This window comes from Aulostomus chinensis, chromosome 8, assembly GCF_037954235.1.
Source record: "Aulostomus chinensis isolate RoL2024-O1b breed Wild chromosome 8, RoL_Achi_v1.0, whole genome shotgun sequence".
NCBI lineage: Eukaryota > Metazoa > Chordata > Actinopteri > Syngnathiformes > Aulostomidae > Aulostomus > Aulostomus chinensis.
This window is the reverse complement of record NC_141327.1, coordinates 26,231,658-26,246,941: the sequence shown is the minus strand read 5'-3', so window position 1 is coordinate 26,246,941 and position 15,284 is coordinate 26,231,658. Positions and strand designations below refer to the sequence as shown.

Below are 15,284 nucleotides of genomic sequence, written 5' to 3'. Positions count from 1 at the left end.
AAAGTTGAAGCTCTCAATTGTATTGAAATGCAATAAATTTATATGCTTGTAAATAAGCCGTGTAATAAAAACACATCAGATGGTGAATGATAGGCAATAAGGAAATAAGAAAAAGTGCCAACAAATACCTTAACAATTTCCATATTTTTAAGAACTGAACTAAAAGTGTCCTCTTAATTAGTTACAAATTAAGCCCCCTTTTAAGAGAACTGAATCAAAAGCAAATTCCAAATGGGGTTTTTAGTTAAAGTCAATAAGGGCTGCAAAAGTTGGTGACTTTGGGTTCCGTGTTGATTTACTTCCATGCAAATTGTTGGGGGGAACTGATACAAACTATCAACATACTGCTGACTTTACAGCCTGCACATTTCCCTCAGACATTCAATATTACACATTTATTGCAGGATTCAAGCAACTTCCTAATTCTACACATATTTATAAGTACTATAAAAATATCAAAAATAATACACATTTCAGACTTCTTCGGTTTAAAATTCTGTTGATCAAATGTAAGACTATTAAAGCACCTCCAGGAACTCCTGAGTTAAGTTTTGAATATGTTTTCATATCATTTTTTTTGTTGGCTGGGCCATCACCTGGGTGAGAATTATCAGCTGATTGTATTTCCAAAACTTGTGACAGGATTAAGGACTCCACCCTTCTGAGTGAGAGAGGAAGCTGATGCATCGAAGCCTCTCACGAGATCCTTCCTTGTGAAAAGTGACTTTACTCGAGTTAGAAGAAAAAGGCTTTATTGTTTGAACTGAATCAGAATCTAAAACAAGTGCTTTATTTTTATTTGTAGTTTTACCGTTCAATTGCAGAAAGTCAAATGTTCTTTCACTCAGCAAGGAAAAACACCTGGATATCCCCACAACTTCCAAACTGTACTTAAAAGCAACTCAATAAAAAATAAAAATGAGGCAACTTCAAAGGTCATGTAAAGGGCTACTTCACTCAAATACATTTGGCAACAGACTTAACAAGACTAGCACAACAACAATCTTCAGTATGATAAAATAAACATGTTAAATAAGTCCAACTCTAGTCTGTATAAGTCTGCATGGTTAGAGTATTTAAGGATTTAGAGCTCACACTATCAGCTCAAGAAGAGTGTATTCACTTTAGCTATAAACTGTCCTTGTCTGTAGTTGATGGATGCGCTAAAGTGTAGATATCATTGATGACTTCCAAACCGTTCATGAGAACAATCCACATCACCCATGGCTTGGGTGTGCGGTGCACTACAACCAGGCACATCCTGAAGAATCATTCCAATCGTCTCGTTGATCACTTCCTCAGCACCTTTCCTTGGCACGGCTTCTTCTGCTGGGAGTAGTTTGATAGGCTTCAGCCTCGCTGTCACATTAGCCTCTTCCTGTCTCCTCATCCCGCGGCTCTGTCAGACATCAGTCCATCCATGGTCCCTGCCATACTGTCACTGCGAATATATCCTGTTCCTTTGTACCGAAGCCAAAAATAAAAGCTAAATGAAGAAACACAACAGCTTTGCACTGACCCAAACACCTTGGATGATGTGTGTGTGTGTGTGTGTGTGTGTGTGTGTGTGTGTGTGTGTGTGCGCGTGCGCGCAGAGGACTAGATGAGCAGTATTTCAGGCTCTGACACAGCGCAGTAGAGCATGAAGCCCATCTGGTCCACCTGGTCCTCCGACAAGCCGCTCAGCAGATTGACAGCTGGCTTGAAGTAACTGTGTAACGCTGCTTGCTCGAGGTAGCCGATAAGCTCCGTGATACACTGCTGGAATCGCACTTCCAGGCTCCTCTCGGACCAGTCGCTCTCACTGTCACTGAGGTGCAGGATGAGGTTGGCCAGCGGTGCGGCTTCCAGCGGTCGCAAAGCCGGGTTCAGTCTGCACACTGCCTTGAGGGTTTTAAGGGTGAGTCTGCGGCACCCGTTGTCTGAAGCGTCAAGCTGAGCCAGACGCTGAGTCTCCCACGGGTAGAGGGAGAGGTGCCAGGCGTTGACCCAGGGAGAGGTGAGCTCAGGCTGGGCAGTAAGAACCACATCCCCCTCCCTAAGGATAGGCAGCATGGAGATGAAGAGGGGCTGATCACTACCGTCTGCATCTTCTGTCTCATTTCCGGGCCTGAATGATCATGACAGGAGAGACGATGAGTATCAAGCCTAATAAACTCATGCTAAAAAAAAAACGACCATTTTTGATGACTATTAGTCAACCGTTTAGCGATTCGGCATTCAAAATAATCTAAATTTAAAAATGAAAAGATGTTTCTGTCTGCTGTGTGTGTTGAGCATGTAACGCTTCACAACAGCTCGCGATGAGACAACAAGAGTGAAACCTTTGATTGACTCCAATTATTTCTGTTTATACCATTTTGTTTTTTCAAACTGATGTTGCGTGATAATTGGTAAGTTGTTTTTTTTTTTTACTGCGAGTACATTTTATTGTCTTTAATCAATTGACGTTCATTCATTCATTTTGCGAGAAAATATTATCTTCAATTATTTCTGCAGCTGTAAGGAGAACAAAGCTTTTCTTTTAGAATCGTGTCTACCCAGAAATCGGAGGGATATTCAGTTACCGAGGTAACAATATAGTATCAGAAAAATAACTGATAAAATAATATTGCTCTTTTAAAGAAGCAGAAGCTTCCCACAAGAAATGAAGTAATATTTTTTTCTCTGTTTTCAGTCTATTTATATCCGTGTTTGTTCTCATAATGGAAAATCCAAGAAAATCCAAATGCATCACTACAAAACATTCATTCTACCTTTAGGTTAAGGTGTCTTTGGAGTGAAAGACAGGAAACATAGAAGATCCTGTTTTTCTGACTGGGCATGTTGACTGTTTTTGCTACAGTTTCCATGTCGGCTGCATCACAACAAATTGCAATCACACAGGAACCGCTCAGCTGAAACCTGCAGAGTTCGCCTGGTAGCTGGGAGTTTGGATCTCACTCCCACCACAAACAAACTGGAACAGAGTTTTATTGTAACCTGACTGAGAGCGCCTCTTCAACAAGGTGTCATTCCAGTGTATTTGTTTCTGACCAGAGTGCAACTGGTCGTCCACAGACCGCAGGGAGGGAAAACACACACCAGAGCTCAATTCAACCAGACTAAACAAGGCTTATGTGAAAACACCTTTGATGTTTTTGTTTTTTTAAATAAAATCAAAGAACACAAACCGAATCTCCAGTCGGAGGTCTGGTCCTCCCAGCACGGGTCGAACGATGCAGTCCAAAGTGCTGCTGATGGATGGCCAGTTTATCGTCTCCATGACAGCTTTCTGGAACATATTCACAACAGCTTCTGCAGACAAGTAACCGCCCACCAGATACCTACAGGACACCAGCAGAGAAAGGTTTTAGTTTTCCAAGAGAGTGTGTGTGCTACACTCAGCATTTGGGTGTTTGACTTGCAGCTTCAATGACGTTAACAGATTTAGATTCCAGTACAGCTGACATGAAGTTAAACCAAATGAAGGAGCGACTTGAGGATGGACCATAAGTGTGTACATTTTCATGTCAGTCACCTCATATTACACATTTAATCTGCCAGAACACACTAAACCCGCTGCAAGAAAATCTTGGCATTTTGTCTGATAGTATTCTATAATTTGAGAGGAAATATTCTGCATCAGTGTGACCACCTGTCCCAGTAGCTTCTTCCTCTGGGGAAATATTCTAAATTGACGCGTCTGACCATCCAGTGCAGCGGGTGTGTGAGCAGAGTCTCCTCTCCTGGGATGAGACGCCACAGTGAAGCTTCCAGCTGCAGAGGCACTAGAAGACACGCATGGTCTGCACTGACCACCTACACACAGACACACAATTAAAACCTGGGTGGTATTTAATAAACACACTGCTGTATGCTGTACATCACAAACCAGGGTCACTTTGTAATTACCTGCAGGTCATCCAGGAGAGAGCCTCCGAGGCTCATTTCTCCCAGGAGCATGTCAGGGTGACGGCTGTGCAGGAAGCCCTGGATCTCAGTGCAGATTTCCACAGCCAGAGACTGAGCCCTCTGAACCTCCTGTGGTGCCAGAGCTGCCCTGGTGTGGTAGTACTGCAGTAGACGCTCCTACAAAGACATAATGCAGTTGTTTTTTTTAACACCAGGTCCATTATATCCTGTACAAACATCCTCTTAAAGCATGAGGAGCATGTCTTAACAAAACATGTCCTTCAAACATGCAAAAAATAAAAATAAAAAAAATGAAATGAGCAAAACAGTTTTACATTTTCACAGCTCAAGAATCCCTCCACTTGGATTCATGTGGCTGTCTCTTGGGTAATACAGTATTCCGACTCATTTTGTGCCTCCAAGTAGACTGTGACAAGAAGGCGGTTTGACTGTGAAGCTGCTGCAAGGTGGACAACTAGTAAACAAAGGAGCAAGCAGCGCTTTCTGGACAGAAGCGACCGGCTCTTCTGAGGCTGATCTCTAAAGCTGCTCAGGTAGACGAAGGCGATATCACAGCAAAAGGCCTGCAGATGCCAAATCACTGGGTCATCCGTTGTAGATATATGGGCTGTACATTTTCTCCTCATGATTGGACACCATTCACATGGATCTCTATCTATGTATCAGTCCACTGTATATGACAGGAAGTAAAAGTAGAGAAAAGACAAGTGTATTTTGAGTAATTCTGCGTTTCACTGGTTGAATGTGTCTCACCACGTCAAAGATGTGGGTCTAGTCTGTGGGCAGGCTATTTTCTGATACATTCTGATCGAGACAAATCATTCACAGGAGTTTTTGCTGTTTAGGCTCCATGGTGCAGTGGAGGTTGGTCCTGCAATACGACACTGCTGAGGCAGGAGCCAACAGCCAAAAGTGACCTGACTCTAGACCACCATGGTGCTCCACCACACACACAAGTCCACTCGAGGAGGTTTTCAGAGAGGAAAAGTTGTCCACCGAGAAGTGCCCTTCAGTCTCACCAGGATCAACATTTTGGTCATTTTCAAAAATTCTGACTCAGGCCTGTGCTTACAGTTACATCTTAACAATAAATAATTACATAAATGATCAAGAAATCTATGAATGAAACCTTATAAAAAATGTGTTGTAAATTTTGTTATCCGCAATGACCTGTATTATTTACAGATATGAAGATGTGTTGCAGGTCATAAAAACAGCACTGCTGTGGCTCGCTTCACTTGCGATGTGTGCGACCTCAATGCTCGGCTCTGCAAACATTTAACATTTCATGTAGCTGCAACAGATGAATCAGTAAAACCTCCTGTACGATGTGGATGTTGTGTACACAAACCTAAAGCCTGTTCATGCTCGTCTGACTTCTGCTACACAGCCAGTGCACACGCCCTCACGGCATTTTGAGTACGGAGGGCTCTTGGGGCTTGGACATTTTGTATCCCTCAAGCACTGTGCTTTAGAAAACATGCTACACGTGCATAAATGATTGAGGCAACACAGAGGACAGCTTCCACCAATGCTGCTGCAAACAATGAATGTTTAAACAGTTTCAGAGGTGACCGGAAGACTATACCTGCAAGGTGACGACACAAAGTTGGAGCCTCTTGGACTGTGGCTCAGGTTTAGACTGTACGTCCAGAGAGGACACCTGGGCTCGTTTGCACAGGTCACCTGATTGAGAGAGAAGTGGTGTCATCTGCCTGGAGCGACTCAAACATACTCTACATGTGTGCAGATCATATGCCTGTGTGATATTTGAATGTGTCATTCGTTTGAACACTCTAGGATGCTCCGATGTATTCGTTGATACCTTTCTGTTGTCTGGTTGCCTTGGCGACATGCTTCATCACAACACCCTCTATTCCCTTCTTGAGCAGCGTGGGGGAAGCGGACACTAAGCTCAGCTCCTCCCAGCTCTCAGCCATCTTCTGCTCCACCTTTTCATCGTCGGCTGCACGGCCTGCACGCTCGATCAGCTAAACACAAAACTCATTGTCACCAAAGCAGGCAAACAGAGATATTACACAGTGTGGTGGGTGCTCTTTTGCAGTTGTGCTCTAAATATGTGTGCAGAATATGCAATTTAAATGTCTGATCATACTAAAGCAGATAAGTTTAACTACAGGAAGGTTTGGCCTTCTGAGAGGGAAACTGTAACCTCTGGGAGTCACATGTTGAGCTACTGATACAGTGTATGATTACGCTTGAACTCAACAGAAACTCTATCATGTGTTTTTATGGTAATTTCTTGAGTTGGATTACTAAACACTACAAGAGGAGGTACTTTTGTTCCTGAATGTTCCGGAGGAAACATCACAACTGTAAAACAGGAAGCTAAATCGCCAGCTGAATTCAAAGCTCGGGGTCAATCCAGCGGCTTCAACTCTCACATGCAGGTATTAAAAACTGAAGGACCTCTGATTTTTTAAATTCAATACTGATGCAGATTTACACTGCACCCTCTCCATAAACAAATTCAAAGACAACCTCAGCCTCAAGGAAAAGGGAGATCGTGACCATTTGGGGAGTTCTGCATGTCTCAGCCCAAATATTTCCAGTCATGAATAGTTTTAATTTACCGCTGACCATTTTCATCTTAATTCCTTCCTCCCTTCCAGTGGCAGCAGATTACCAAGACTAGCCATGTGGTGCAATAGAGAAACCTCAACTAAAATACAAAATGGAACTTGGAATAATGGAAGCAAGCTCAGAATACAATTCTTTTTTCTGCAATTCTTCACGAGACTGTATTTGGGCCATCTACTCAATTTAATTGCTTTTGCAAAATCTTTTCTCTGTCAAACCAACAGTATTTGACCTAGAAAAAACAGGAAGCTATTTTTAGTTTTCTTAATGTAATGAGAAACTAATCTTTCTTTCTTTATTTTCCACCAGAGCATGTGACCGCAGGGATGCACCGATTTATTGGTTTGATCACCGGACAACATCCATTTTATTCACTGCCGGATGTTCGGTAGACGTGGTGGAGGCCAATGTTTATCTTCGAATTTGAAACAAGTTGAAGTTAAAGTTTGTTTCACTGGGCTCAAAAATTTAGCAATTTAGTTATTTCAAGAAATAGTCTGAAATTACTTTGCACAAAACAGAATAAATAAAAACAAAATAAATTAAAAACCTCCAAACTAATAGCCAAACTATTGTTTCAACTGAAGTATCAGCCCAGACTTTCATAGCTGGTGTATCTCTGACCACAGCGAATGACAGGAGAAGGGTTTAATAAAGAAACCGGGGCTTTCTGACACTTCATCACTCACAACTTTCTGCAGCATTGTCTGTTTTCAAACACAGTTGAGCGAGCGCATAAGAAAAACCCACTCATGTGCTACTAACAACCTCAAAAAATACTCACCCGTTTCACTGCCAGAGTAGCAATACCGAGCACGGCAGCTCCTCCAACTCCCAGAACCAGCCGGGCATTTGACAGCAGGAAATCAATCACCATGGCGATGCCATCCTCCCCCCGCCTCCGACTGCCCTGGAAGTTCATCGCTTCCTTTTACGAGGTTAGCCTGGGGAGGGAGGCAGGAAGTAACACACGAGCTGTCAGAAAATGAGGGAAAATGAAAACTTCCAGCAGCTTCCGTCTGCTCCAGTGAGCTTGCATAAGTGAATGATATGAGGACAGTTGCACCCATGAGATAAACTGACCCACCCACACAGCAGTTTTGTTCTAATTTACTCAAAAATGTGATATTCAAATATAAAGGGTGACATTTTGAAAGAATTAGTTAATGCCAAAGCATTACAAATGCAAACAGGGCACGACTTGTTACACCACATGTAAGAAGAGATTTGGAAACCATGTTGATTGCTTCTCTTGGGTGCGTCAGTATGAAAAGAAGGAAGTTGTCCCCCCCCCCCCCCCCAAAAAAAAGGTGGGAAACCTTGAAATGTGAGGAGACCCAGGTCATAAGAGACATGTAGACTTGTGATAGGAAGGACAGCAAGAGAGCAGAACAACATTCATGGTGGTCCGTCTACACCGCTGTGTGCCATTAACCAAAATAGATGCTGCCTCCCATTACAATACTAATCACACCTGTGAGATTTCCACACACATATTGGAAGGTTTACTGGTAGAGCAGCAGCTTGTCTGACTACAAGTCTGTACACAGAGGTGATAAGAACAAGCTCGAGCACAGGGGTGGGTTTCTCAAAGTGATCTAAAAACCCCACTGATCTAACATGAGCGGGAAAATGGACGCTTGTTTTTGTTTTGGTTTTTTTGACACAACTTTTCAATTTACTGAACGTGTGCCCTGCGCTCATCCTATTTTGCTCCAGGCACCTAAAATCCAGAAATAGCCTTGAGACACCACTTGAGGCCTTTTCAACGGAGGGCATGTCCTCTCTCATTTCCACACGTACACGGTCACAAGAATGGAGACATACTCTATTTATAGACCGACACATGCCTGAGTCACACCAGACGAATATAAAACAACCTTCTTAGTCAAGTTACACGACAATTAATGTCCATGGGACTGAAGTGACGAGTTAACTTTCTGAGAGCAGAGTTCAGTTTGGTTACATAACATTTTAAGCTGGCATTTATTACTTAATACTGGACAAACTGATGCAAGTTCTGCATAAACTTACAAACAAATAAACCAGCCTCCGTATTACCTTTTGAAGAGGCCGATTTACGTGATTTTAAATTCACAAAACTCATAAATCATACGCCATGCCTTTAACACCGTGTGGGGGGCTTATCTGTAAGGAGTCAAAGGTGAGATGTCACAATCGTGGAATGAAATGTTTTTTTTGTTGTTGTTTTTTTTTGTCTCGTCTCGTGATGGTGACTAAAGGTAGCAGCAGTTCTCTTCTGTCGCTTACAGAAACACTGCTGAAGAACTCCGTCAAAGAACCCACAACTGCCGCCGTCCCTCGTTATTGTGTCGTATCCTAAAATATGTATCCCTCTGGCGTGACCTCTGACATGCTACGTGAGCAAATGTTTCCCCCCTTGTGATAATAGAGGCCTCTTTTTTTTTAAATGAAGGTAACCAACAGTCATAACCGGGTATGAGACACAACTAATTCCATTTACCATTTCCGTGTTGTTTTTGCATCATTAGCAGTGATGCTAACTGGAGTTAGCAGCTAACGTCAACAATTCAGCACCGCTGCAGATGATAAATATTCCGTTACTTACCACTCAACACGGAGAGAAATAACACAGTCCGACCCCGAGGCATTAGCTCTTGTTAAAATACATTGCTCGTGGACAATAGAGCCCTAACTATAGCCAACCACCATAGTGTAAATATAACTCAACCTGCTAGCTAACAGAGGTCTGTCTTCTTCTTCTTACTCGCTCGCTGGCAGTTTACCTGGCAACAGCGCCTCCTGGAGGGAGCCCGAGGCAGCGGCGGTAACCACGACAGCGAGGTTTGCTTGATCATGTTACATGATCTTGGTCACTTTTCCTTGTGTGTGTGTGTGTGTGTGTGTGTGTGTGTGTGTGTGTGTGTGTGTGTGTGTGTGTGTGTGTGTGTGTGTGTGTGTGTGTGTGTGTGTGTGTGTGTTTTCCCAGGCAACATGGAGGGATGGGACACTGTGGATTGTCATTATGACAAACAAAAACGCATATTGTAGGCTAAAATGAGCTCAAGACTAAGTTAATAAACTATATCCTGACCCTTATATCCACTGTGACTGATATACTGTTTTTCAATAACGCCTCTGCATCAACATCTCCTTCACTTTTGTTCCTGGGAATACCCATCGCTCCATAAAATGCAAAGAAAAAAGAAAGATATAGTTGGGAGATAAGCTTGAATTGAGACTCGTGCTGAAACTAAGTGTGAAATCAATGAATTGTGTTTAGGGAGAAATACACGGTCTTTTCTTTGGATTGATAAGAGTCATCATGGTGCATTGCCAATCACTTGAAGTTTAAAATCGATAAACCAACAAGCTGGAGCCCTGACTAGTTTTGAGTCACGGAGAGGAAGTGGAGGGTGGACTCTCAGGCACTGAGCTGGACTGAAGCTGTTTTCAGGAGATGGATCAGGCTCCTGCTGCTGAGGAGGAGGCTCCTCGGTTTTGTGAATCCAGCTTCAGCATATCGTCTGTTGGTTTGCTGTAAAAACCCAGTTTAGGCCCTTTTTAAAAAAAAAAAAATAAATTGCAAATTAATTCTAAGACTGTGGGAAATTTTGTCATGATTAGAGTGAAATCTTGAGTTATGGACCAAAACATAATTTGTCCAATCACAGTCACGTTTGATCAACAACAAAAAATCATTCGCTCACCCCTGAGACCAAGTGAAACGTTGGGCAACATTTGAAGAAACTCCCTCAAGCTGTTATTACAGAGGCCCCCAGTGAATATTCAGAGAAAAATATATTTTTGTAGTCCATATATAACTTTCTTTTGTCAACGTAGAGAGAAAAATATACACTAACTAGCCACAAGATATAACTTGTTCCCACAATTAAATGTTTAGCCCAAAAAAACTAAAATAAAAATGTGGCTTTGATTGAAAGAAAGTTATTTTCTTGGCCTAAAAAAAAAAAGAAAGAAAAAAAAAGCACTTGTTCTTTCTCACGACAGTCGCTGCAGAGATTAAGTTCCTGGACATATGACTTCAATCACATCTGACGCTGCATTAGATTCCAGTCGTCACACCTCTCGTAGTGATCTGTTTAACTGGGTCACAATTTGTCCAACTGATGCTTCTTAAGGTGTAAAATGAGACATACATGTATAAATGATGTGTGCTGGCAGCCTCCTGGGCAACACTGCACGCGTGTGTTTCTTCTACCGCACGAGTTTTCAGTGCTGTCAATCATTCAGAAGGATTATGCAAAAAAAACCCAAAAAAAAACAACCAAAAAAACAACCACAAACTATGTGGCAGATTTCCTCCCAACATGGTGGAAGGGTGAAGCCTGGGCCATGGAGGAGCCATGAGAATTTAGGAAAGCTCTGATCGTCGCAGTGAAAAAATGTTGCAGTTTCTTTACATAAAAGCTGGCTGAGTTCCCCCTTGCAGAGGTACGTCTTCTCTGAACGCCCTCAGGTTGCTCTTTCTCCTTTGAGGAACATCCCCGCTTTCATCCAGCCAGCAGCGGTTTTTTTTTTTTTAGCCTGAAAAGCGTGACCTGAGACTCGTGAGACCACCTCACAGGCCACCACTTGAAGCCACCCTCCCATTCCCCTCTTAACGGCAGAAGTTAAACCCAACAGCTGGGACGCTCATATTTTCTGCTCACAACTCTGGCAGACCTTCCAAAAACCGCAAACGGCACTCATACTGTTTTTCAGAAAGTCATATCTCCTCCAAACACAGGCTATTTTTGTTCATGTGTAACTGAGCTAGCAGTCAGCTATTAAGTGCCTCTGCCAAATATGGCTGACTGGAAGCAGGAAACAAATGTTTACACAGCAAAGCGCGAGGACAAATCCGCCGAGACACTGAGTTTCTTGTCAGCTGAGAGTTTAGACCTTTGTTCAGCAGGAATAATAGCGCTCAAATTAAGTTTTAAACTGATTTGATGAGGAAAACTTTGATTTAATACAGAACAGCAATTACATGATCTTTCTCACTCAGGTAAAGGAACTTTAAAACAAAGCCCGAGTGGTTAGTCACTCCACAACGCATCGGTTAGTTGATATCATGACCTTCATCAGCCCGGCTGAACAACTTGCTGCAACTCTAACTGCGACAGAGACCAAGGTGGTACAAACGGCTAAGATCTGAGATGGTAAATTAAAAGGTCAGAAACTATAGAAGTGAAAACAATGACGATGCCCCTCTGCATAAAAGTCCCCTGAATCAAAGACTATACAAACATATTGTACATTATAACAATTTAGATTACAGCTCAGGTTTCCTTTTGTACAAGTCCATACGTACATTGTCCTCTTAGCTCTTTAGGTCTGTACATCTTGGTTACAAAAAATACATGCCATCTTGCAGTATTCATCAACAAAGAAACAATAAATGTTTAATTTAAAGGTAACTGGACAGTTTAACAACAGAGCCTAACAGCAACAGTAACTTGAGGTTCTGTAACGCGTAGCAGAGACGCCTGCTTCGTCTGCTGGAAACAAATATACACTCAAACTGGTCAAATCAAAATGCAGAAGACATCAGGACTGCGCTCCGTGTGCCAGACTAAAACTGGAGCGAGAAGAGGCTGATCAAAGAACGTCACAAAGACGTGAAAGAACAGAGAGTGTGTGCTGTGCTCAGTGACGTCTCATTTTCACTTTGCGTCCTGAAGTTTCCCGATGCTTGTCGGCGTCTTGCCCTCGCTTCCAGTAGTTCTCTGAGCTGATGCTGTGACGATGATGGCGGGAGAACGACGGATGTCTGTTCTCCTCTTTGTCCATCTCCAGAACCCTCGGCCTGGACAACAGAAATGGTGAGAGTATTTGTTGACTCATTGTTTTGAAGTTTGCATGAATCCTCCTCCAATGAAATACAAAAGAACTGATTCATTCTGTCAACAGACACTTTGTGTGAGTTGTCACTCTGTGGATACACTTCAATTTTGTAGAACTCTACGCAGACCAGTCTGATTTATCTACATGTAACACACAGCTCTCTAAGTTTGCTTGTTCAAACTTTACATGAGCAGTTTTTGTGTAAGAGGATCTGAGAGCTGCCACAACACAAGCGACCCACATTCCGTTGGTACCTGAACGTACCCTGTGCAGGTCTCCGACAACAAAGAAAAAGTGGAAACGCTGCTTTCGGTTATCAGCTAATGTGGTCAAGGGGTTTCTGAGGTTTCCAGATGACTCGCGCTAACTTAGGTCCAGAATTGTCCAAACCAGACCTGCGGTCTCTGCGTCAGAATTTATGAGCAATAATGTGGAATGACGGGGAAAAATGTATCAATTAAGCATAGTGGAATAAAACTGTATGTATTTTTAATCTTATCATCTTGGTTGCTTGTCCAGGACCGGGTCTGCCCTGCCAAGATTTTAATATTCAGTCATTTTGGGTAGAAGTTCTTGTTCCAAGTCACGCGAGAGCTAATCATACCTGTGAGCGGCATCAGGATCTGCTTTGCGATGAGAGCGTTTAGCTTTCAGAGGAGCGGGTCTGTCAGCAGGGGAGGAGCTCAAAGCGCTGTCAGAGTCCAGTCTTGGAGCGTCTGGTCTGGTTCTGGTGAGGAGAGCAAAGTGAAAACAGTTGCAGATCTAAACTGGTTTCAAGCAAGTTTGGTTGATGAATGTTGACTCACTTCCTAAGAATGATAACAGCGCGTCTCTCCTTGATGTCTTGAGGGCGGATGCAATGAGTGATGTCATCTGCAGCGTAGCCACTGAAAGGGAAGAGATGCTTTTAGCAACATCAGCTTTGATTAGCAACTCAGTCAAAGTCTGAGAGCAAACACAAGTGGGTCACCTGAGAACCGTAACACTCCCTCTCCTCACAGGCAGGACAAACACGGGTTCTGACACCCGGATGGGCTTGAACTGGAAGCGACACCCAAAGCAGAGTGCGCTGTCACTGAAGAAAGACACTGATACGATGGGCCGTGCAAAGATGTGCAGAGGATCCACGTGAGACACAATGCATCCACCTGGCTGATAATCGTTGATGACTGCGCTGTTGACAAACCCTTCCGGGATCACTCCATTGGACACCAGTCGCTTGATCACAAGCTCGTGAACCCAGCCCGGGATCTCATCCACCTCTCCTTTACGGTACAGCCGCTCCTGGCCCGGTCCACGCTTCTCCAGCTGGGCTCCATAGGTGTACCCCTCCCCGAAGAAGTACTTGTTGCGGAGGGGTGCTCTGTCCACGGTGTGTTCACGATACAGTCCGGCCTCTCCCTTGGCCACCACCTCGTCGATCTTCTCCTCGATGAGGGCACACTCCTCCGGTGTGAAGATGCTTTTCTGCTGGATGCTGCTCTTCACCCGGTGGGCCTCCTGCTCCCGGAGCTCCGCGCTGTCATCGCTGTGCTCGCACTCGTCATCGTCGGACTCCCGGTACTTGCGCTTCCGCCCCTTCCCACTGCCGTTACTCGTCCCGTCCACGTATTTATTCTTGTACTCGTCTCTATGTGGAGTCATGGATTTCAACTTCTCCCTCAAATCAGAGTATCCGCTAGCTGCCATGTCTCCGCTGAACAATGCGACTTGTGTGGTGAGACGTGAGCTCCTAGCTAACAGATAGCATGGATCAGCGCTGCATTTCAACACCGGGTCCAACCGAGTCGAGTGAATGTGAACGGACACGATGTCGAAACGAGTCTGTGGCGGTGGATGTCGCTCACTCCAGGGAGCTCCTCATTTACTGGGGGTCCAGAGCAGAAGTGGCTAACATGGGCTAGCTTACCCCGTCGCCTTGTCCGATCATTGAAACGGCAGAAACTGAGCGAACAGCAGGTTAGCCCTCTCTCCTGGACCGTGATGGACGCGTACAAACAAGCAGAGTAGTGATAAAACGCTGTGTCAATACACCCAGCCAGCAGAGAGGCTAACGATAGCTAGCCGAGCACTTGGGCTACTTAGCTAACTAGTCTGGCTTGGTCTGCCCGTCGCCGCCTGGAAATACCGACAAACCACGCAGCAACATTTCACAAGTCGCCGCTGAAATTCCAAATATCGTGACGTTTCCACTCAGGTTTTCCACTTAGTTTAGGAAAAACATGCTCACATCCGCTCTAGGTGTCGCTCGGGTCTGTTTGCAGCAACCAAAAATCGTTTGTAAGGAAAAAAAAAAAAAAAGGCTGAAAATAAACTCGTGTAACCTGCCAACGGCCTGCGCATGCTCAGTGGGTGACCGGCCAAATGTGGAAGGGTTGTCATGTGACGTCCAGAGGTTTCAGTCCATTTTGGGATCCCAGAACACAAGTCATCAGCAAGAACTGTCCCACTAACCTCTGATTGGCTTCCCGAACGTTCACACGCCGCATTAACACGTTGCTATTGACCCCATCTAATTTGAAAGTGTAAACAATATTTAATGAAGTACGAAAAATGTCTTAAACCAGTCTAGGTTGAGATTCTCCTGTGAATTTGTCAGTATGATTCCCATTTAAACCCACTAACACCCCCATACATTGGTCCTGATGATGTCATACTGTTGTATTATAACTTAGTGTAACACATCAAAAGGATTTGTTGTATATTCTCTCCATAACCTATCTACTCGTGTTTTGTACATTTAAATATTATGCATCCTTTATCTCTGATCACTTACTCTTGTGTCAGTGCTCCTGTATTGAAATTTACTTACAAACGTGCATCGGTCGTCTGAATGAACAAAAAAAAAAAAGACAGCAGTAATGTTCTTCTTTTCAGTAATTTCTCAGGGACATTTGCCGCTTCGGTTACTCCGAAACAAAGATTGTTTGCTGTCC

General features: G+C 43.7%; 2 protein-coding genes across 2 annotated transcripts; both read right to left on the bottom strand.

Moving 5' to 3' along the window:
- Positions 1-41: 41 nt before the first annotated feature.
- On the bottom strand, positions 42-9,279 carry mief2 (mitochondrial elongation factor 2). Its single transcript, XM_086211990.1, has 8 exons — positions 9,107-9,279; positions 7,301-7,460; positions 5,741-5,906; positions 5,504-5,601; positions 3,895-4,071; positions 3,638-3,801; positions 3,174-3,326; positions 42-2,110 (listed from the first exon to the last, which is right to left on the bottom strand). The coding sequence occupies exons 2-8, from the start codon at positions 7,436-7,438 to the stop codon at positions 1,600-1,602; spliced, it is 1,407 nt and encodes a 468-aa protein (XP_086068116.1). The 5' UTR covers positions 7,439-7,460; positions 9,107-9,279; the 3' UTR covers positions 42-1,599.
- A 2,161-nt stretch (positions 9,280-11,440) lies between these two features.
- alkbh5 (alkB homolog 5, RNA demethylase) lies at positions 11,441-14,692 on the bottom strand. Its single transcript, XM_086210256.1, has 4 exons — positions 13,319-14,692; positions 13,155-13,235; positions 12,953-13,075; positions 11,441-12,310 (listed from the first exon to the last, which is right to left on the bottom strand). Exons 1-4 carry the CDS (start codon positions 14,035-14,037, stop codon positions 12,151-12,153), a joined length of 1,083 nt encoding a protein of 360 aa, XP_086066382.1. The 5' UTR covers positions 14,038-14,692; the 3' UTR covers positions 11,441-12,150.
- Between the last annotated feature and the right edge of the window lie 592 nt (positions 14,693-15,284).

Bases quoted from the DNA above. Each gene is read 5' to 3' on its own strand.
- mief2 (XM_086211990.1), bottom strand. From the start codon at position 7,438: ATGAACTTCCAGGGCAGTCGGAGGCGGGGGGAGGATGGCATCGCCATG. The intron at 4,072-5,503 runs GTATAGTCTTCC...ATGTCTTTGTAG, and splicing joins TTTGTGTCGTCACCTTGCAG to GAGCGTCTACTGCAGTACTA. The intron at 2,111-3,173 runs GTTTGTGTTCTT...ATGATCATTCAG, and splicing joins GACCTCCGACTGGAGATTCG to GCCCGGAAATGAGACAGAAG.
- alkbh5 (XM_086210256.1), bottom strand. From the start codon at position 14,037: ATGGCAGCTAGCGGATACTCTGATTTGAGGGAGAAGTTGAAATCCATG. The intron at 13,076-13,154 runs GTGAGTCAACAT...TCTCCTCACCAG, and splicing joins GCTGTTATCATTCTTAGGAA to AACCAGACCAGACGCTCCAA. The intron at 12,311-12,952 runs GTATGATTAGCT...TCTGTTGTCCAG, and splicing joins GATCCTGATGCCGCTCACAG to GCCGAGGGTTCTGGAGATGG.